At 36.4% G+C, this 24461-nt stretch overlaps 1 protein-coding gene across 2 annotated transcripts in view; it reads right to left on the bottom strand.

The window, feature by feature from the left end:
* Positions 1-24461, bottom strand: part of ARMC8 (armadillo repeat containing 8) — a 108114-nt gene that overhangs the window by 60667 nt on the left and 22986 nt on the right. The window contains exons 2-6 of one of the 2 annotated variants that reach the window (XM_047099554.1): positions 18400-18476; positions 7280-7351; positions 5738-5880; positions 5540-5637; positions 1753-1845 (exon numbers count right to left, since the gene is read on the bottom strand). In XM_047099554.1, the coding sequence (XP_046955510.1) occupies positions 1753-1845; positions 5540-5637; positions 5738-5880; positions 7280-7351; positions 18400-18476 (483 nt within the window). The remainder of the gene's footprint in view (positions 1-1752; positions 1846-5539; positions 5638-5737; positions 5881-7279; positions 7352-18399; positions 18477-24461) is intronic. The other variant, XM_047099555.1, reaches the window with a different exon arrangement.

The following is a 24461-nucleotide window of genomic DNA, read 5'->3' as shown; positions in this document are numbered from 1 at the left end:
CATTTTTCTCAAAGGCTATCTTTGCTCACCTCAAGAGATTAAAGGAGTGTTTGATATCCCTGGTCCTACGAGTTAGCTTACACACTGTCAAATCAATCTGAAAAGTAAACTTCAAAGACTTTTGATAAAATTCTTAAATTCTAAATGTCTTAAATAGAACTGAATAAGCTGTGAAAGTCAGCTAAGATTTGGGGATGGGAAGTGGTTAAACAAACAATAATAATACTTATTATTATTGGAATAATAATGGAACCAAGTGATTTAATTTTCATTTCTTTGGGAAACTGATCTAAAATAGCATAGATCCGTGATCTTCCTAATTTCATATGTTGGTGTTCACTTCTCTTTCCTATATTTCCTATAGTTTCCCAAACTCCTTACTTTGTCTTTGTATTATAAATATAGGTAGGTGAGTAATGCTGTCCTGAACAACTTATAGAATCATCAGGCAACAAAAAATTATTTGTTTAGAAATTAGCAAATGTGTAGAAATTATGAAAGTTCTCAAATAGATAATCACCCATGGCTATCTAAAGAGTACACTCAGTATATAAACTAGTAAGCAAAATAAGTAGCACTTTATGACACTGTTAAGTTTAGGTTCAGGCCCTTTTAGGAACAGAAATTTCTCTCAACAATTAGCACAGAAGAATCTCCCACTTCTCCGCATAGGAAGGACATCACTTAAAACAATTTCCAACAATGAGAGTATGGGGAAATAGTCATGATCACATACTACTGGTAGGAGTATAAAATGGTACAACCTCAAAACAAGACAATAAATATATGGTAAAATTACAAATGCACACACTTTGACTCAGCAATTCCGGTTCTTATAAAATGCTTTACACAAGTTATTTTTGCAGCATTGTTTTGTGATAATGTAAGACTGGAAACAAGGCAAATGTCCAACAATAGATAACTGGTTAAACAAATTACTGTATATACTATATAGTGTATACAATATAATTATTGTATATAGTATATAGTATGTAGTATTTTACTATATTGGACATACTATATACAATACTATATATATATATATATATATACACACACACACAGTATATATGTGTGTGTATATATATATATATACACACACACACAGTGTGTATATATATATATATACACACACACACACACACAGTGTATATATATATACACAGTATACTGTGTGTGTATATATATAGTATTGTATATAGTACATAGTACATAGTACACATTGTATATAGTATATAGTACACTATATATACACACTATATATACACATACATATATACATATATGTACGTATATATACACACTATATACATACATACATATACACACACATATATACATACATACATATACACACAATATATACACATACATATATATACAGTATATATATATACTATACATGTATACACCATATATATATACTGTGTGTATATATATATAGTGTATATATATGTATACTATTGTATACAGTGTATATTGTATATAGTAAAATACTACACTACCGTTGGAAAAAAAAATGAGGGAGCTCCTTATGTACTGACATGGGGTAAGTTTTAAGTTATGAAAAATGCAAGGTGCAGAACAGTATGTATGTAATGCTACCATCTGTGTCCCAAAAGGGAAAGAAAAGATATATACATAGGTCTGCTTCTATATGTATGTTATCTCTGGGAGGATACACAAGGATGGCACGTCTTCTGAGACCATTTAAGATTTTACACTACAGAGAACATTTATTCTGGTTCTTACTTTACAGCAGTGTGAGAAGATCTGACAGATGTACTCCTGGGTGTAGCGGGACCTGCTGAGCAGCGCCATGAGATGTGGGATCACCGTGGCATCCTGCAGTCAAAGGAAAAGAGAGCACGGTAACAAGCAACTTAGGCATTGTGAATACACCTAACCAATTATTTCCATGAGCAGGTACATATGCAAGCTTCTCAGCTTAACCAGTCAATCAAGTCTCTTTAAGGAACACAGCAAAACAAAAACAACACAGTCCCCAAAACTGTTCAGGTAAAGGACAAGGAGAGGGGCTTCAATATTCATCCTCAACAACAAAATACAAGAATGGGAAATTCTCAATTTCTCTCCAATAAACAGCCTACATCCCCACAATAAAACAAAATCATTTCAAAAGACTTGACAGAAATCTGTTCTGAAACCAAAATGTGAATAAGATATACAATAATAAATAGCCTATAAGGAGGAAATATATAAAAATAACAAGCGACAGTTTTGATCTCTGAGATGTTGCAGTATCAGTAACTAGCAAGAATCAGTATCAGTAACTAGTAAGAATTATGATGACTGTAGTTACCTAATTTCAATATTCACAAGACAATTTATAAAATATCAACTTCTCACTTAGAGCATGTTCTCTGCCTACTGCTGACACTTAGCAAGATACATGATGGAGCAGTGGAAGAGAGGAGAATCTGCCCAAACTGCTGCAGGGCTCTCCAAGAATCTCTTTTTTCTTAGGGTGCAAAGGCAATTAAAAGTTGAAAGGTATTTGGACTGAACCACAGATGGAAAAAGAGACTTAGCTCAAGCCTCCTAGTCAATGCTGTCATGAGTCCTGGAACTATATATCCCAAACATGAATGTGCATGCAAAATCCCAGGGGATATTCAGTATGTGCAGATTCTGATTCTGTAGGTTTGGAGTAGCATCTAAGCTCTCAGATGCAGCTGATGCTGCTGGTCCATAGACCACACTTTGACAAAAGACAACAGAGGGCAAAGAAGGCAACTTAAGAATACCATGCTGGGGGACACCTGGGTGGTTCAGTAGGTTAAGTGCCCGACTTTGGCTCAGGTCATGATCTCATGGTTCACGGGTTTCAGCCCCTCATCGGGCTCTGTGCTGACAGCTCAGAGCCTGAAGCCTACTTCAGATTCTGTGTTTCCCTCTCTCTCTGTCCCTCCCCCACTAGCACTCTCTCAAAAATGAGTAAAAACATTAAAAAAAACCTTTTTTTTTTTAAAAGAGTATGTTGGCATGTTGGGATGAACAAGATTTGGGGTTTCCCTTAGAAAGAAAAAGAATGCCCAAGATATATAACAGCTAAGTAGGAAAATAGAAGGCTGCTGATTTCCTATAAGTAGAATCTTTCCCTTGGCTTGTTAGTATAATCCTCTATATTATCATAAGCAGTTTAAAAACAAAATGAAAAATTTAGAAAACTTCAAAGAAAATCACAGAAAGAAAAGGAAGAGAGAAGATGAGAATGTCAAGCACATGTCTGTTTTTATGGGGGGTGGGGGCAATGGTTACATTGATAGAAGACAGGGAAACAAGTAGCAGCTAAGAAAACAGGCAATTGAAAGGATGATACAAAAGCTTCTCTTAAGCTCCTGAAACTACTTCCACCTCCTTTCTTTCCTCCATTGCTCGCTCATCCCGCAGTTTTCCTGTTACACCTGCCTCCTTTCTGCCAATTGTCTCACAGATCTGCAATTTATAGTTGATTAAACAAAGCAAAGAACAGTTGCATAATTTGCCCAAAGGCACCCATCTGACAAAAAGGATTTCAAACTAGACATCCTGTCCTCATCTAAGTGGACTGCCTTGTTTTTCAGTCTACTGCCTGAGTTGCTATGCCTGCTACCTCTATACAATCCAAATCACAGACACCAATAAATTAAACTAAAACACTGTCATTATCCTATGCAACACTTTTCACAGACTTACATTGTCTCTGAGGCATAAAACTGAGATGTTTCATAATTTAGACATTCTCACTGTGAAAGCCACTTAATGTCCCTGAGCCTAATTGTTCTTATGTAAAAGTTAAGTTGGTATAAACCAGTTTTCCAAATTATGTACCATGATCCATTAGTGGGTCATAAAATCATTTTGGAAAATGAGGAAGAAGGAGTTAAAACTGCTGGCCAGGATCAATTCCTCACTGTTACCGGGAATGTAGAGAAACTTATAGGGTAAAGAAGACAAGTGATTGGTTTAATCTCTTTGTAAACATCAAAATAGGACCTTCAGGGAAACTGACATTTACTAGGAGGAGAGCTCTTCTCTGTATAAAGCTTTGTGGAGGATGTCCCCAATTTATGACAGCTTAAAGCATAAATCATTAGTTCTCAAAGAGTGGTCCATGGACCAGCAGCCTCTGAGCTACCTGGAAACTTGTTAGAAAAGCAAATTCTCAGGCCCTACCCCAGACTCACTGAATCAGAAAGTCGGGCAGTAGGTTCCAGCAATCTGTGCTTAATAAACCGGCCAGGTAATCATGGTCTATGCTTGAGTCTAAGAACTGTTGTACTGAACAGTATCGATTTATGAAGAATAGCTCCCTGAAGAATACTGCACAAATTCCTGATGTGTAAAATTGAGATGTTGCATAATTTAGAGCTTCCCTGCTGTGTGAAGTGACCCACGAACCTCAGTTACAGACCTTATGCATCATTATGGGCCAAAGGAGCATGTGTCCAATGTGGGGAGGATGGACTATAGAGACTCATGACATTCCATCCTCCCCCTGCTTGCTATGCCTATGCCTCGATTGCTTATATTTTTGAAATATTCGTAAAATGTGATTCTAGATAAGAACAGGCATGTGTCCTATCTGACACTGATTCTTTGTGTTGGCTCAGAGAAACACAACCAGTATATTTTTAAGAACAAGAAAGGTTAGAATAGAAACCAGAGGGCACCACATTTATAGAATTGTTTTGTGAAGACTGTCACAGGAATATTCTTTCTGTCTTCACCTCCCCCCCCCCGCCGTCCTGCATCCCCTTTCTCTCCCTCTCCCTGTCTGTCTGTCTGTCTGTCTCTCTCTCTCTCTCTCACACACACACACACACACACACACACACACACACACACACACACACAGTGTGGCAATGGAAAATGCATTTCTTATCATGGACTACAGGTCAGAGAGTTTGAAAAATATTGGCCTGGATAATGTTCATTAAGAAGTCTCATGTAATCGATAAATAAATGCCCCCTAATAATCCCTGAGGTTTTTGAAATCTATTGAATGACTCTAAAGATCTCCAGATTCTCTCACACATGTTCGGATTCTAGCCCGGCAAACAAGCCTCCCATAGGCTGGTTCTGGGTCACCTCTCCAGTTGAAACTAACACTGATGACTTTCCCACATTAGACTACTCTGCCCACCGCCCTGCATATTCTTACACAGATCTTTCCTAGAATGGCCTCTTTCCTCTCCACTTCTCTAAATCTTATCCATTATTCAAGATCCAGGTCAAATTCTCTGTAAAGCTGACTCTGCTGGATTTAACCTAAAGTACATTAAATATATTGTCTTTAATTTGGTATTAAGAGATCAAAATGGGTTTTTTAAACAGCTTATAAATTCCTCAAGGTCTGATACTATCTTCCACTTCTTTAAAAGATCTAGAACATCTGATATCTGCCTATTAGCAAACACTGACATACTTGAGATTTTCCTATAACATAGTTATGATGACTTTTGAGATGCCGAGTAAAGCAGAAGTAGGTTGTTAGTGAAAGCTAACTGATGACTCAAACACTTCCACAACTCACTGTATACAGTAGCTCCTCTGGAGTGACGGGACTGGTGAAGATGGTGCGCAGGCACCGGAGGCAAGCTTCAATGAACTTCAGGTCTGGAGACAGTAGTCCTGTCAACAAGAGATGTGAGACTCCTCCTTTCAATCTGTATTTTAAACACTGCAAATTGATTCTAATTTTTACTTGTACAAAAATGACTTCCTTACATACCTTGCAGTAAGGCAGGGATAATATGGCAATCTAGAAGAGACTTGACATTGTTTTCAGTACCCATAGCAAGACTCCCCAATACCACTGCACATTCAGTTTTCAGCTCTGTGCTTGAGGTTTCTTGCTGAAGCAAGTACAATAATCTAAAAAGAAGGAATTTGATAAACAGAGGAGACTAAAAAAAATTAAACACAAGTAAATTAGCTAAAAGTAATGTAACAGAAAAATGCTACCAATACATCCACATACTAAAAGTATGGTTGGTGAGCTTATAGAAGGCTAGGAAATGGTCATTTGTTTATATCAATTACTAACTTAATAAAGGAATATTTGGGTAAAAAAATCAAGAAGAGAGTTTATTCATTTTGAGCCAAAGAACTATTACATACAATCTTAGAATTTATCAGGACTATTATTCTGAAATTTGTCCACAAGTAGACAGAGCAGCACCACAGTCCATGTTATCTTCCACTCCAGGATATGAAGACTCTGGACAGTCAAAGCCAAGTGCTGTCAGATCTTAAATTCAGACTAGGAAGGGACCTGGACTATCCAGAGGTATAGTTCAGAGATCACAGAGGTTTAGCCTACAAGAAATAATCAGACTCCTTGTGCAACTCTTCAAGCAAGGAAAACTCTTCTTTCCCCAGTTCTCCCATTTGGGGAACCAGGAGATCCTCTCATTTCTACCCCAGCCTTGCCTGTCAAGCAAATATTCCCTAAACTCTAATCATCCACCACTTACGACCATCTCCTTTATGTTCTACAGTAAAACACACACATTCCTTAAAGTATATTTACATACACTGAACACTAATCCCCTAAGAAAGGCTGCTGAGAGTTTTATGGTTACCACAGTATATATTTGAGGTCAGTTATGATAAAAACAATAAAGCCATCAATCCTGCATCAAAAGACAGATATGAAGAAAAGAAAAAAACAAAGTATTAAAAATTCTGAATAAAAAACTTACAGCAACTGTATATAAAACTTAGTTCTGAGTACCAAAGGCAAAGAGAAAGTTATACAGTTATCACTGTCTGCCAAAAAGAAGCTTATTTAGTTCATCAGAAAAAAGATCAAACTTTCTAAGTTAAAAAACAGCAAATTCTAAAAATTAGAAATTAAAAAAAAAGCAGGATTAAAAATCAAGCAGGAATTTTTGTCAATTTATTTTAAAAAGGTTTTGAGAATCCTAAGAAATTATTATCCAATCATATAAAACTGCCAAAGCTCTGAGGAGACAGAGAAGAATCAGGCTGGTATATATTGTCTATCTACCCAACACATCTTTATTATAGGGTCAATGATCTTCCTAAATTTCCAAAAAAGTATTAATATATTTCCTTCATATTCCATTCTCTGGTATTTAAAAATTCCTAAAGATATGCTTCATATATTTCAAAGCATTTATTTTAAAAATTAAGAGGCTTTTAAAACAAGATAGACAACATAGAAAAAAGATGGGTCTTACAGAGGAGAATGAGAAACACATCAGAAACTTAGTATGAATAGCAGAAAAGGGGCTGATAGCAAACATACCTTGGAACAGCTCCTAAAACAATGAGATTGGCTTTCTGCTTGTTGTTTCCAATTACAGCATTTTTCATGTCTCTGAATTCAGGGAAAGAGAAAAGGGCAAGGGATGTTGAGACCTCAGAGAAACATCAATGATCAATTCTTTGCACTTTATCTTTACTATGCAACATCTTGGATTGACAAGTATAAATATCAGTGACAAAGTGAAACCCCGATCCTTTTTCACCTGGAGTACCAAAGGAAAGAACAGAGATAGGTACTGAGTGAACCTGAGGGCTGTAATACAGGAGAGTAGGGGAGTGGGGGAAGTGGGAGATACCCTGAGCACTCATAGAAGACTTCCAATACAAAGACTGTTGAGTTCTTCAGAAAAGGCCCACACATTATATCTAACGTTGCTTCAGGGATCATGATTTTGTTCCTTTCTTTCCTATTTTTCTGACTTCTTTGGGCTGATTGTTTCTTATGGTTCCATTTTATCTCCTTTTATTGTCTTATTAGCTGTGCTTCTTTGAGTTTTGTTTTGTTGCTTTTTAGTGGTTGTCTTACAATTTACAGTATGTATGTTTTAACTTATCACAGTCAGTCTTCAAGGAATATTATCTTATTTCGTTTGTGTTCTAAGAGCCTTGCAGGCATATACTTCCATTTTTCCATCCATTCTTTGTGCTATTACTGTCATATGTATTTTTTTAATTGGTTAGAAATAACAATATATTGTTACTATTTTTTTAGTTAAGCAGCCTATTACCTTTCAAAGAGATTAAAAAATAAGAAAAAAAACTTTTATTTCCCACATATTCACCCATATTTTTTATTGTAGCTACACTCAGATCTTTACTTCCTCAGGAGTAAAACTCTATTCCACAAGAACAGTATCTCTATGAATGACCAATTGGTTCACAAACACTGGTCCCAAATGACAGGTTGAGAAAAAATAAATAGCTCCAAGTAAACAGAGTACTACTAATAAGATGATTAATAAAAAATACCCTCATCAGTCAGTAGTGCTATCTTAATATAAAACACTAGAATGCTAAGTGATTCTACACAGCAGTGGTTCTCAAAGTGGGGAAGAGAGGATTAAAGCCCCATAGGGGCATTTTGGAAGTTAATGAGGGTGTCTGGAAATTTCTGGCCATAGTTTTACAATTAGACAGAAAGTGTTTTTTGTATACTTTTAAAGAAAATGGAATTTTTCGTATTGCATTTGTCCTGTAAATAAAAAGAAGATTATACTTTTTATTATAAGTTATTTCATTTTGGGAAATCAGACCACCAGCACAGTGTCCACTCACAGTACTAGAGTTATCAATACCATACATCAGTCCACATTTTCAGCTCTTGCACTCACACTGCTGAAGTTTTCTAATGTATTCATGACTAAATGTTTACATATGGAAACATTATAAATTATCTTAAAATTTTTTTTCACTTATACTATAAGCAGGGAAGGCATTATATTATTTTTGGAGTTATATATGTGAGGAGTTTTATTATTACTAATTTAATTTCAGGGTAGCACAGGCGTCATTAACAAATATTTATGGGGGGATCACGTCTGACAGTGTTAAGACCATCAGTATAGAGCCTCAAAGTTCTTAGCTCACCAATTTCTTTCATATCCCCAATAAGTTCCTCTACATTGCCACACAGTGTCTCTTTTGACTCTTTCTAGGCAACAGAGCTCTAACATATACAGAAATGTTTTGTCAACTTTGAAACTTAGAATCCTAAAAAATTCTGTAATTGGTAAACCATGATTTTGTAGAAAAACAGTGGAAAACAGGGAGAAAAAGCTACTTTAAAAAATCAACAAATGTTATAGTCAGCATGTGTTTCCAATACCAACCAAAATCATCGGCATTAAAAACCCTAATAATTATAATGTCTTTTCTCCTTAATTACCTTCTTCAATTATGGCAGAAAAATACTGCTATGATGCAGTGATGTGCTGAAAGCGGATTCTTGCCACAAGTTTTTGAATGGCATTTTCCCAAGTTTGGAGCCAACCACTGTTGGCCTAGTCTTCCTCCCAGTAGCTCAGTGCCTGAAGGTAGGTCTATTTTTTTTCAGGGCCTTATCTGTTTCTCTCTATAAACCATCATTCAGATCTTCTACATGGTTCACAGGGCAAAAGTAAGAGTATTTTTTCATTTATGGGGACTAAGCTGAATGAAGCTTACTAGGGTTTTAACCAAGTTCTGATAGACAATTATAAAATCATGGGATATCAAAGCCTCACAGAACAAAGCATAGGCTTCTACCTCCTTATGGAGATTTACTTCTCAATCATCAACTTATAGACACTAACTTAGCAGTTTACCATTTACTTTCGTCTTCTTGCCTTCTCTTAATGTGTTCTGTCTATACTAATGTAGCACATCCATTTGTCCAGCAGGTATCTATTGAGAGCCTATTTTTTGCCAGGTACCATTCTCTATTCTGGAATTCCCAACAGGAACATTTCCCCAGATTTCTCTCCACTCTTCCTAAACTAAGCAGAAATGAGGTGTCCTTACATTACCTTATAAATGTGTTCCAAGTATCTGAAACCTCACAAAAGTAAATGTTTTTATAGACAAAAGCAAACAAAACCCCCTCCAAAACCAATTTTCCAGTTCTCTTAATAGTTCACAAAAAAGACATGAAGGAGGTAGCTGGTAGTTACAGAGTAAATGCAGACTGAAGAGAATACAATTATTAAAATGGACCAAGGTCTAAAGAAAATAATTCTTGCTGTGGCTTTCGTAAGTAAAATGTATCTATGGTACATAATGAAGAGACCTTAACACCCAGCAAATAAATTCTCATCAGGTGTTAACTATAAAGGGATACTAGAAGATCATTTCTATGAAATAGTTACAACCAAAAGAAATAATCATTAGCATATATACTTATGTGTAACAGATCTAAATATGGTATAAGATTAAATCTCAGAGCCAGCCAGAGTGTAGCTATTTTCTCTCTCTTCTCCTTATCCCCTCCCTCACACCTTCCTGTGGCTAACTTTACTCATCTTTCAGGTCTGATCATAGATATTCATGTCACTTCTTCCAGGAAGCTTGCCCTGACAACTCCCAGGTCTGGGTTAGGTGTCCCTGCTAGCTACCCTCTATCATAGCACATTCATTATTTTGTTAGAATAGAGGTCTATTTCCTCTTGGGAGGCAAGAAAGCCAGTATGACCTGAAAATATCAGAGAGGTTACTATCAATGGATCACAAAATGCACCATAGAGAAATCCAGAAATTTCTGTAAAATGCAAACTCAAAACTATCATCCAAGATGGGGGCACAAAAAAATTATGCAAACTTATACACTGCCTTGAAGTTTACAAAGGCAGTTTACAAAGGCATATCTATTATTTTATTTAATCTTCATCACAATCTTGAGTAATCTTAACCCCATTTTACTGATGAGGAAGCTAAGAATCAGGTTTGGGGCTTTTCTCAGAGCTCCACATTAAATGATAGAGCCAGTCTCAATCCATGTCTTTTATGTCAAGTGTTTTTTCCATTACCTCCAGCATATCAGGCAATCAGAACAAACTGATCAAAAAGAAGTCAGCTAATGTATTTCCTTTTTCCTCCTGTGTTTCAATTTTACATTTTATACAAGATAAAAGCATTTCTCATTTTAAAGATATCCTTTTCCCAGTAGATCAAAGGAATATATCTCATATATACCAACTTTTTAAAAAGTTTATTTTTGAGAGAGAGAGAGTGTGTGCATGCCCAAGTAGTGGAGGAACACAGACAGAGGGAGATAGAGAATCCCAGCAAGCTCTGTGCTGATAGCACAGAGGGGGCTCGAACTCATGAACTGTGAGATCATGACCTGAGCTGAAATCAAGAGTCGGACGCTTAACTGAGCTACCCAGGCGGCTCTCATTATCTACCAACTTTTAATACTCAAAGGAAAAAAAGCCCTACTTATATACTACTGAAATTCAACAATTAAATTTTGAGCTCAGCACTGTGTTAGGCTCTATGAAGAATATGAAAGCATCACATAATGGGATGTTTGAAGAGTTTACAATCTTCTTGGGAAGATAAAAATAATACTAACAATGTAAAGCAGTGCTATATTATAAATCAAGTGTTTATAGGCCTGAGATAAATGGATGATCAGACAAGCTTACCAGGTTTTTAGGCAATGGCAGGAACTAAATGAACTTCAGAAAACGGCCAGGATTTAGATAGTGAATGGGAAGGGCAAATGGAAAAGCCATTCATAGAAGACCATATTGGAAATGAACACATCTTATTTCTAGGGCAGGACCAGGAGCCTAGATTAAAAAGAAGTGTCCCTTTAAAGTGGGAATACTAAGCAGAACATAAAGAAAAGTGACAGGGAGAAGAGACAAACTAAAGAGGGATAGATTAAGGAACAATCAAGTTTCCATCAGAAAAAGCGTGTCAAGGAAGCAGTGACTAATGAAGGTAAGCTGAATGTGGATTGGATGGGAATGCAGATAATACTAGAGTCAAGAAAGGGAACTAAACGGCTGATGCCCTTCCTCTGTGGTCCCATAACTACTACCCTGTACTTATGATTACCACAGCATTCACTAACCAAACTATAGTGGACTGTCTATTTAGCTATCTGACTCCTTCACTAGACTTCTGGATCTTCCAGAGCAATGACTTTATTATTTATTTGTATACACTCTCACCCTATCACAATGCCTAGCACATGGTAGGCACTCAGGAAACGTTTGCTGAAGGAATTACGCAATCCTTCCAGATATCAGGTTATGTGAGACTAAGATGGCAGCCACGAGAATCATTAATACAGAGCACATTCTGAAGAAGCAGTTAATAAGATGATTTGATGGGTACAGGAAATTGGATATATATCTTGAGTGACTACTTCAAGTCTGAGTTCCTGGATGCAGAGAACAGTAGGAAGCTTGGAAAATAAGTCCCTTAACAAGACAAAGATCTATCTTGATTTTGGACACAATGAATTATCTTTGAGGTGAGATAAAAAATATCCAGGTAGAAAGCTAAAAGGTAAGCCTTGGGAATATCCCACTCTTTGAAGATGGGAGAAGAAGCCAATATTAAGATGTTACAAAAATGCATCTGTTAGGGTATGTTCTTAGCTAAAATCTACCTAGAATCTTTTATTTGCCCGCTAATAAATGGACTCAAGAAGCATCTACTTTTACGTGGAGGTTAACCTTTCTACTTCCTTTCTTTAGTCTGAAAGAGATTAATTTTCAGTGTGGAATAGAAAAAGGTTTAAATATTAAACCAACATGTACAGTGCCTACCAGAACTTGTCTAAATTAGAATATTAGGATAGTGATCAAAACCAAGAGAGAAAGTAAACACTGCACTTTGCAGTTAAACAATAAGAAAAAATTTTTAAAAGAACTGGGATCTAGACCTGCTGGGGAAAGTTTTAGTCAATCGGTCAAAACAGTGTAACAGCCAAAACAGCATAAATTTTAAATGAAAACCTAATACCTAAAAACAGAAAATTATCTTTAAAATCATTGAAGGCTGAAACCACAAGCTAAGGATCAAGTATATCATTTTCATTTTGAACCAGTATTACTTTTCACTTACCTGAAGAAGCTCCTGTTTGGAATATTGTACACTCAATTCTTGGTCTAACTGGTATGAAGTAGCCAAAAAAATACACTGGATACTGAAAACTACAAACTGATATAAACTTTAACCTCCTTCTGAAAACTTCCTGGTCATAAAGACAAAATCACATTTGTGGGTAGCTAGACTAAGGTGACATGGTGAACAACTTACAAAATTATTTGGATTTGCAAAATTATAAACATACTCCCCTGTCCCTGTAATTATAATTATGATGTACTTTTTGGAGAATATAACATGCAAACACCCAAGTATAATAAGCTTTCCATTATCAAGGATGGTTAGGGAGTGAGATATGCTCATATTCTAATTAAAGTTACCAGTGCCACATGTGACCTGCCAATTGTAGAAGAATTAGATAACGGGACATTAGATAATATCCAAATTGAAATTATTTTTAACGTAAGGGTTTGATCCAGGAGGCACTTGAGAAATTTACAGTGAACTTCCCATTTTAAGTCAACTGAGGCATTTATTGTGTACCTGCTATACATACAAATTGAACAGAATTGAAAATGGACAGTACTTTAGGTCTTTTTTTTTTTTAATAAACAAATTATCCGGTTGTGTAGATTTTTTGGAATGTACATGGCATTAGATACAGATCTAATTCACTAGCTCAGAAATTAAAAGTTAACATATTTAACTCTTTGTTTTATCAGTGTGTACTTACAAATCACCCTACATTCTCTAAAAATGAAGAGTGCAATGTAATAACTGCATTAAAATAAATGCCAGATTTTAGAGCATAATAATAAATCTTTTTAACACATGTAATCATTCCAAAGAACATCAAAAATGTTAGAACATTATAATATGGCAGCAGTAAGTTAAATGTTCTACAAATATGACAAGATATATATACACATATGTATACAAATATACAGCTATTCTTGATATTCAAAATTAACAACACATATAAAAACAGCTTACCTATCTGTGCATAAAACTGTATCATCTGATTTAATAATTTCTGGAAAAACTTGCCAACCTTTTAAATAGACTGAATGGTCTCAAAATACATAGGTTTAAACAAATAAGACTTACAGTCATTCCATTTCATTTGGTATATGGTCATTTTTATTTGTCTATAACACTTTTAAAAGTCACTAACAGAACTATTTCTTTTGAATTATCCTAAAACTTATATTTTAATTAAAAACTTCTCAAAATCCAAAGCCTTGATTTTATGAAAGCTCATATCTTTAGCTCATGCAAGGAAAATGGGACATATCTATATTCTACTAAACCAAAGGTACATAATTTCCTGGAACCAGAAAATCAAGTAATCATTACTAAAATAAACTTATATCATCAGCACATTAAAATATGTTGTAAAATAGGGGCTCCTGGATGGCTCAGTTGGTTGAGCATCCAACTCTTGATTTTGGCTCAGATCATGATCTCATAGTTTGTGGGACTGAACCTGTTTGGGCTCTGTGGTGACAACACAAAGTCTGCTTGAGATTCTCTCTCCCCCGCCTCTCTGCCCTCCCCCCTGCTCATGTTCTCTCTCTCAAAATAAATAAACATTAAAAAATAATTAAAAAGGGGGGGGCACCTGAGTGGCTCAGTCGGTTAAATGTCCAACTTCAGCTCAGGTCATGATCTCACAGCCCGTGAGTTCGAGCCCCACATCGGGCTCTGTGCTGACAGCTCAGAGCCTGAAGCCTGCTTCTGATTCTGTGTCTCCCTCTCTCTCTGCCCCTCCCCTGCTCATGCTCTGTCTCTGTCTCAAAAATAAATAAAAACATTTAAAAAATAATAATGATAATAAATAAAATGCCTCAGAAAATAATTTTTAGAAGTGAATACTTGGTGAAAACCTCCCAACAATTCCACAGTACCCTCAACTGAGTTTAACAAGACATCCAGTCTAGTTTCCCCATTCTATTCAACGTGGAAACTACAAAGCCAGCCAAATTTGCTTATATCATTTTTTGCCTGTCAACACAGGGCCAAGTAGGGATATCTGCTGATCTTTTCCTGGAGATTCACTACTTACTATAAAAACCAGATGAGGTGGTCTTATTTATGAAGTTTTTTTTTTTTTTTAAAAGACCACAGTGTTAAGCAGCTTTGACAACCTACATAAAGAGTTGAACAGTTATTCTTCTTCAACTATGAGATTTAATTAACGTGGTTGACCTAATATACTAAAATATCCTTTAACTGTTTTTTAAAGTCATAAACAGATCTCCACACTAGAGGAAACTCAGAACTTGCAACCCAGTATAGTTTATTTGATGCAGCTACTCTGTTGTAGTTGCAGAGGCTACTATTTATGATATATATAACTGACCTCCCTGCTTTCTCTACTCATATCTTACTCCTACCTAATGACCTTCTATTCAGTTAGGCATTTCAAACTTTGCTCTTTTAAGGTTTGCTTCTGTATCCAAACCTTTAATACAATAGGATCATTTAAAATTATGCTAAATATTGTACTACTAACAAAACAGTTATTTCTAGAGAACTCTTCATTTTTCAACAATTAAAACTAAGCACTTCTGTTGCTTAATACTATTTTTCAGAAAGGACATATTCACTAACTATGTAAAATGGTCCTTTATGACGTGGGTTTTCTGCAAAGAAGATCCCTATATGTATGGTGGGCCTATGGCTCTAACACAGCTGAGTCGATTAGTTATACACCATGATGAAAAGTCCTCATTGGCCTTTAATTTCTTCAATTTTCTTTTTCCAGCTCGTATGTTTTATATCTTCACAGTTCTTAAGAAAAATCAAATTTAAAGCTGGAAAAATAAAACTCTGGTTGTCCTATCACTAAAGCTAGTTGTCAATTTTTGAATGTCTTTCCAACTGGTTATTTTGGACGCAAATCTGATTACTTCAGCTTCTATCTTCTCCTTCCCTAAAATTAGGCTACCTTTGATTATTTACACTCTGTGGCTACCTCTCTGCTACCCATCTATTTTGGTCTAGTAATGGTCTCTGTATGACTCAATTATGGCTGTGTAATGTGTCTAAAAAGGAAAAAATCGGTCCTCTCTCTTCCTAAACATCATTTTGGCTCCCCTTTTCTTCTATCAATATTGTACTATTCTGGTATTAAGGTTACTTAATAAAATGTTAAAAAGAGTTCACATTTTATTCTCTTAAGTACAATTAATTTTCAGACAGTGACAAAGTTTAGGACAGAACTGAGTCAGAAAGCATAAATTTTCTCTCTGGAGACAAGGACAGGTTATCAAATCACCCTACACATATCTGTATAAGGCCAGCTCTATTCTGACATAAAGTGAAAAGATTTGGGGTAATCTATGCTTTTCAAATTTTAAACAGATTTTACTATTGTTAAGAAGCAATTGCGTATACTGGAATGTTACCACTTGCATTCTCTTGTCCTAGCCCCTCTCCCTCTTCTGTTAGTTTGAATTGTTTTTATGTTTGTATTTTTATTTTTCTTTCTCTTCTTTGAAAAGAATCATCCTATTTTTGAAGTTGTTTTATATTAGAGTCAATAATGACTAAGCACTTAAGTGCCAATTTGTGGGTATCTACAACATACCAGGCACTGGATTTTTTACCTCTGACTTAATTCTTACAACTTGGCAAAACAGGCATATTACACTCCCTTTACAGATGATGAAGTTGAGGCTCAAGGAAATTATGTAACTTGCCCAAGCACACAGCTAGGAAAGACCTCCACTAGGAAATGTCAAGAATTCAACCTCCTGTTGTCCCAACTCCAAAGACCATACTCTTTGCACTCCACGATCCCTCCACAAAAACCTTTCTCATCTATTTCAGCTAACAGCTTAGTCTTCAAGACTTGATAACTTTAAGAGGCACTATGGCCATCAAGCTTCACCTTAGGTGGTTCATTATAATATGCTCTTCCCACAGTATTTGATGCCTTATTTATCAACTTTCAAGAAGCTATAGTGTTCTTTGATAAATGAGAAATTTCTCAAAGTAACAATTAACACCTAAATTAGCTACTCATTATCAGATACAAGTCAAGATAAAAGACACAGTAATCTTGATTGACAAGATTAGCTTTTCTCCTAAATAACCACTGTAGCAATCATAATAAAAATGATAATAACGTCATCTTCTATCATTCACAGAATACTTAATTGGTCTGATATTTTCAGCTAAACTACTTACTGAACAACCCTAAATAATATCTAGGATTACTAATATACAGAAACTATCTGCCTAAAGAGGAGTATTAATCAAACCTATCCCCACAACTAATCTCTGTGTGTAGGTACAACCCAAACTGATTTATTTAACAAATGGATTTAATACCATTTTTCCTGGCAATAATCAAATTAGTTTACAAAGGGGCTGATTAAATCATTACAAAGTCTCCTAGTTAAGGGGACAAAAGCAAAGTCAACATAATGAGAAAACAAGAACTATAATCTCCTGTTTCTGTAAACTGAGAAAACGTGAAGACAAAGTGTCAAGTATGCCAGGTGGGTCTACATCCAGCTTCTCACCTTTTCCAGCTCATTTTCAACAGTCAAGCAGCCTTACTCACTTTTATCTTGCCCCCACTTTACAAATCCACATCCCAAGATATGCTTTATACAACGCCCTTTTTGTTGGGGTCAGGGTGGGATGAAGTAGGGGGAGAATTATAATCTGTAGAGATTTTTATAAACAAAGCATCCTAGTCTTTCCATGACTGAGCAAAAGTTAAACTGAAAGTACTATTTGGCTGATAACACTAACAGGGTAAGAGAAGAATAAAGTGATTCATGTGTACTATCCCAAATGTCCTGACCTGTTTTTCTTTTCTCCTTCCCCTGGCCACAGTTCAGGCCTGTGGGCGCTCCATATCTGCCAACCCTAAAAGGAGTCTTAGGCTAGACTTTCTTCTTTAGAAGTCATGTGTTAAGAGCATAATTATCTACTCTTGGGATAGAAAATTCATCTTTCAATCACTTGCAATCTTATCACACTTGTCTGACTTAACTTTTTATTTAAGTATTAAAACCTTGGGCATGTTGCTTAAAAATGTTTTCTCTCATTAAACACTAGGGAATTTTGGAGAAAAGAAGGGCATTTTATCAAGAATTTATTTAACTTTTCTAATGACTGCTTTCTAAATTCTGAGATTTAAAACATCAGTAGGAGAGTCAAGCCTTACAATCAATGAGTTAACCAAAAACAAAACAAAAAACCCTACTGACATTCTCCCAGCCCTTTCCAATTATAAAAGATCATCAATTTTATTCCCTTGCTTTTGCTGTATATTAAAGTCACAAAAGCATTCTCCAAAAAAAAAAAAAACAAACATGTTTTAAAATGGTAAAACAGGTATTCCATAAAAAAGTTAACCATGTCAGTTAACAACTATCAGACAACTCTTTACAGTACAATATTAAAGTTATGAATACCAAGGGATCTTTCCAAAATGGAAGAAAAAAGTTCTAATCCTGCATTTTCAGAATTATAATATTTGGCAAATTCAAACACAAAAACAAACAAGACTTTTTGATAGACTCTTAAATACATACTACTTACATGACACCTTGTAGAACTTTCTGGGGATCAGGGTCAAATAGCCTGTCAACATAGTGGCGACTGCTAGCTGTTACTTCCTAGAAAGTGGGGGGAAAAATTATGACATCTGAAGCCATGCAAATCACAAATTCACAGCATCACCCACATCAAACAGCTATTTAATTTAAGGCAGATGCATTAGAATTTCTATAAAAATACTTACTATATTAATCATTCTCAGAAAAGCTTGTGACAAGATAAATAAGATGGGGAAGAGAGAAGATACCTAGTTCTCACTAAAACCGTAATTAGACAGTGAGATCTTTGTGGCGATCCCTGCCAGCTTTGCCAACAGAACTGAGCATAAGTATTAAGAAGCAAGGTAAGTTTCTTAATCAACTGTTGGATGTCACTTTCATATGAACAACAGATAGGACTATTGCTTCTGTTCAGTACCCACTAAAGGGAGAGAAAATCTGGCTCTCAGCAAGGAAAAAAGGGGAAGCACTTGATAAACAGTCCAAGAAGGGTAGTTCACAGGCAAGAGGAAGACATCCAGTCTGATGCAGAGAAGCTACGATGATAGGAAGCAGACATATGTAAAAACAAAAACAAAAACAAAGGTAAACGAGTTGTCACACTTTCTGTGAGGGATTTATCAAGTCCAACAGAGTTATCTAGTCTGAGATGGCTGAGGCTATGTAGAAAGGGGGGAGTTAAACATAAAGAGCAAGCAGAGACACTTACCTCTTTTTATTTGTACTGTGGAATTTCCTCTATTATATTATTTTCTGTAATACTTTGGGGGGGGCAATATTTTTTATATTTAATTTTCATTACTTAACTTTTTAAGATTTTCTTTAAGTAATCTCTACACCCAACAAGGGGTTCAAACTCACAACCCCAAGATGAAGAGCAGCATGCTCTACTGACTGAGCCAACCAGGCACCCCATTTTTTTTTTTAAAAAAAGAACATACATTTAAGAACTAGAGAAAAAGGATTTTTGTCCCTTCTGTTTCTTTCTGATGGCTGCTGAAATATGCCCCTGTACTGCTACCCATTCACAATGAATTATCATGGAGAGGAAGAAATACCGCTCCATTTTACCCAGAACCCCTAATCAGAAACAGCTAATTGACAAGACACAGTGCCAGCTTAAACCTCTGAGTCACCAAAAATATCTCTGGAGAAAAACTGCATAAACTCTAATTTCCTGATAGTAGAATTAATTCAAAATCAAAACATTTTTTTCCTATTATGAGCTTGCTACCAAAATATCCTCATAAGCAACCCAAATGCCTACTTTTAGTATGCACTCCATTTATAAAGAACAAACAGTGGCAGCAAACAAGCAAAACTGATAGAAATACTTGTGCCCAACAGATACCATTAAAGTACCTGCTAACAGGATTTGGTTTACTGAAAATAACAGAATCAGAGAGTTAGAAGGATTCTTAATAAGTATTTGTTCCAATCCCTTAGCTAACAAATGAGGGATGGATCTTTACTCTGATGTGAGATTACCAAAGTTTAAGTAGGGATGCAAACAACAGTACAAATACATCAAAAAATAATATATCAAGAGCAAAATCCAGAGTAAAACTCAAAATAGTATTCCTATAATATAAACAATGAGTTTTGTCACTCCACTTAAACATATGTGCTTCCCTGGGTTTCCAACATTTTAAGTCCTTCTGAGTACCTCAGACCCTTAGTTTCCCTTCTATCCAGGGGCTGATCTTCAGTTTTACTGTTCCTCTTCACGTTCTCTCTCACAGCTCTGGATCTCTTGCCTTTCAATGTGGTTTGGAAAAGGTGCTTGGGTTTAAGACTTGTATCTTAAAAAACTTAAGTTTCACCCACGAACAGCAACTCTCTTTACTACTCTGTACCTGGTTCATTCAATTTTATAAGCACTGAATACCTGCTACATGCAAGGCACTGAGGAAGGCATTGAAGATTTTAAATTTAGCACGGCATGGTTCCTGCCCTCAAGAATTAATTCTCTACTGCAATTGTGTTTACACCTTTATATTCCCTACTAGAATATAAAACAGAAGTAGAAACATATATAGGCAGCACTGAGGAGGGAGTTTAGTAAACTAGGAGAATCTGTGATGAAGGCTTCTTAGAGGAGTTAGTTTTGTCAAACAAATAAGACAAGGGAAGAAAGAATCAGTGTCCCAACACAGTCATAGTGCATATGAAGCCAACACATATATACCATTAGCAAGTACATACCAGTTGCTAGCAGTGAGAAAGAAGGGAGGATAGATGACATCAAGAATGTAAAACACAAAAGGCTAACCAACAGGTGGCCCATAATTGGAGTACAGATTGTCTTTTGGTCACAGTTCTATGCTAGGTGCCAAAGAAGACACAAAAGGATGTTACAGCAGAACCTTGCATTTAAGGGGCTTGTAATCGAGAAGGGTGTCAGGCATGTACACACACACACACACAAAACAATCCTCTGAGCTAACTAGGTAGCAGTGAGCTAAGGGGACATAGTCACAAATTCAATTTTACTCTGTGCTTTTGCCTAACATATTCATTGATTTGTCTTTATGGGACAGTTCTTTTATTTTACTGCTTCCCTTTATAGACTAGGCACCTCTCCCCTTTCAGCCCTCTTCTCTTTCAAAAAGCAACCTGGAAATTTAAGAATTTGGGAAAGAAGGCAATTGATAAAGATAGTAAACAAACTGGCCAGGGAAAGCTTCTCTAAGAAGGTGATATTTGAGCAAAGACCTGAAGAAGATGAAGGAGTAAGTCATGTAGCCACCCAGGGGTGAAGCTGTTCAGGCAGAGAATGCCAAATGCAAAGGCTCTGAAATTGGAAGTATCTTCTGTGATCAAACAACAGGAGGCCATTATAGGTTGGCGCAGAATGAGTGAAGGAGAAAGCCACACAAAATAAGTTCAGAGAAGAGGGGCCAGATGGTAAAGAGCTACACTGTCCAATATGATGGCCACTGGCCTCATGTGGCTATTGAACATCTGAAATTTGGCTAGAACTGAACTTTAAATTTCTTTTTCTGGGGGGGGGGGGGGCGGGGAGGAGGGGCAGAGAGAGAGAGAGAATCTTAAGTGTGCTCCATGCTCAGCAAGGAGCCAAATGTGGGGCTCAATCCCACAACACTGAGATCATGACCTGAGCCAAAATCGATTTGGATGCTGAGCCATTCAGGTACCCTGAATTTTAAATTTTTTAACTTTAATTAATTAATATGTAAAATTTTAAAACCAAGACTGGATTCGGTTATTAGGAAACTTTTAAGAATGTCTGGAACTACTTGGGTATGTATATCTACTTGTTTAACTGTAAACTGTATGAAACCGAAATGCCAATCAAGTATTTCCAATCAAAATTTGGCATCCAAATTGTATAAAATACACACCAGATTTTGAAGACTTGAGATAAAAAAGTAAAATAATTTAATTAATAATTCCTTATGTTGTGTTTTGAAATAAAATTTTAATACATTGGTTTAAGTTAGATATATTTTTTCTTTTTACTTCTAGAGCATGGCTGCTAAAAACTTTAAAATTATATGTGTAGCTTAAATTAGTTTTCCACTGGATAGGGCTGGGATAGAGCCCTGTTAGTCATTGTAAGGATTTTGCTTTTTATGGTTTGAATTGGGACGCCATTAGAGTTTTGGGAAAAGAGAGACATGAACTGACTTGTTTTAAAAGGATCACTCTGGGGGTGTCTGAGTGGCTTAGTCAGTTAAGCCTCTGACTTCGGCTCAGGTCATGATCTCGCAGTTCATGGGTTCGAGCTCCACATCGGGCTCTGTGCTGACAGCTCAAAGCCTGGAGTCTGTTTCAGATTCTGTGTCTCCTTCTCTCTCTGCCCCTCCCCCACTCACACTCTGTCTCTGTCCTTCTCTCAAAAATAAACATTAAAAAATAATAATAAAAAAATAAGTAAATGGATCACTCTGGTTGCAATCTTAGAAACAGACAAACGCATGGAAGGGGATGGAGGACAAAAGCAGGGAGACAAGTGGGAGGCTGTTTCAGTATCAGAAATGCTGTTATTTCAGAGAGATGATGGTAGCCTGGACTAGGACAAGAGTTTTGAAGGTAGTAAAGTTCACTCAGATTCCAGATAAATGTTGAAGTTGAAATGACTATCAAATTGGATATGCTGTCAGAATAGATATGGGCTATGAAAGAAGAGAGGAGCCAAGAGTAACATTTAAGGTTTTTTGCCAGAGTATCCAGAAAGATTTGAGGTGTCAATTAATGAGCTAAGTACGACTGTAAGTGATGCAGATTTGAGAAAACCAAAAATTCAGTTTTGAATATGTTAGGTTTGAGAATTTTATTAGCCATCCAAATGAGAATGTCAAGTTGGCAGCTGGATATAGGAATCTAGAATTTAGCAGAGAGTAGTGGGCTAGAGATACAAATCAGGGAAGTGCCAGCATGTTAATGGGATGAGTTCACTAAGGGAGTTCACTTTACCATGGATAAAGCAAGGTCAGAAGAGTGAATGCTGGAGCACCTGGATCAAGAAGAATTCCCCAAATGAGAGAATGTTTCAAGGAGAAAGTAATCAAATATCCCACATATGAATAAAGTACAGCGTAAGATGATGACTAGGGCCTGATACAAAAACATGGAAGTCATCAGCAACCTTGGTAAGAGCAGTAGAGGCAGACTGGTGAAGCCAATGACCATTTGAAGAGGGCATAAAGGAAAACAGGAAAAGAGGAATTAGAGAAAATACAACTCTTTCAAGGAGTGTCATTTTGCAAAGGAGAGTGAAGAAACAGACTAGTAGCTAGAGGGAGAAGTGGAGTCAGGAGACCATTTTTTTTAAAGATGGAATTAATTAGAGCATAGTTATTCACTGATGAAAAATCTTTTTTAATTTAAACATTTTTAATGTTTATTTTTGAGAAAGAGAGACAGAGCATCAGCCAGGGAGGGGCACTGAGAGAAGGAGACAGAGAATCCAAAGCAGGCTCCAGGCCCTGAGCTGTCTGCATAGAGCCCAATGTGGGGCTCAACCCCACGAACTGTGAGATCATGACCTGAGCTGAATGAAGTAGGACACTCAACCAACTGAACCACTCAGGCGTCCCTGGAAACTTTAATAGAGAAAAAATATGCTGCAATGAGGCAGCAGGAGAACTTTTGGAGCAATGTTCATGAATAATTGAGAGGGAACAAGATTTACTGACCAAGTAGAACATGGAACGTATAATAACTAGAGAGAATTAAGAAGATGGATATGGCAGTGAGCGCTTGTGGACATGGTCTCTAATTACTCCTATTTTTTGAGAGTAAAAAATGGTGAGAGTGGGTGGGGACATGGGTGGTTTGAAGAAAGGAGGAATAAGAAACCGAATGGGCCAGGAAAATGTACCAGGATTGCCAGGCAGCACTAGCCTTCTTGAGGTTCATAATTATGAATTTAAAGTATGACCAGTCAGCATGGCTCTTTTTTCCCCAGCAACATTAAAATGTACAGAAGTAGGCATGAAAAATAGAGCTGAATTTAACCAGGGTTGGAATTTCATCACACAAGGATGACAAAGCTAGGGGAAGGGGTCAGCTGAGTTGAAGATATATACAAAGTTGTGATTGTAATGATGGATCTACTGAAGGCCAGTGAAAGAATGGTAGGACTAACAGACTCTAGATAACAAATGGACTCAAGGATTGTTGACAATGGTGCAGTGGAAGGAGTGGCTTGGAAGGACAGAAGGTGGTGGCTAGGATACCTGAAATTGAGATTATGGACGAACTTTAGTTATCAAGTCAAGGTCTAGGAAATGGCCATGGGAACAAGTACCTCAAGGCAGGATGGAGGATATGGTCATTGGGGAAGCCTACAGCTTAATAAAAATTATCTACATAGGCAATGAAATTTTCATATTTCCATAAATCATCACACAAGTAGTTCTAGAGAAAGTGACCATGAGCTACGAGCTAAATCTTAAAGAAATGAAGGAGAATGAGCCTATAGATGCACAACAAGGTAGAGTCAGAGAAGATACAGATCAGGACTATTTAGAGAAAAGGGAAAGACAGGGGTCTGAAAAGAGCAATGAGGAGCAAGTC

The sequence above is a fragment of the Lynx rufus genome, unplaced genomic scaffold (assembly GCF_022079265.1).
Source record: "Lynx rufus isolate CCGP_SWC_20201006 ecotype Redwood Valley unplaced genomic scaffold, mLynRuf1.p SCAF_5, whole genome shotgun sequence".
Taxonomy (NCBI): domain Eukaryota; kingdom Metazoa; phylum Chordata; class Mammalia; order Carnivora; family Felidae; genus Lynx; species Lynx rufus.
The sequence above is the reverse complement of the archived record's forward strand: the minus strand, read 5'-3'. Positions and strand labels throughout refer to the sequence as shown.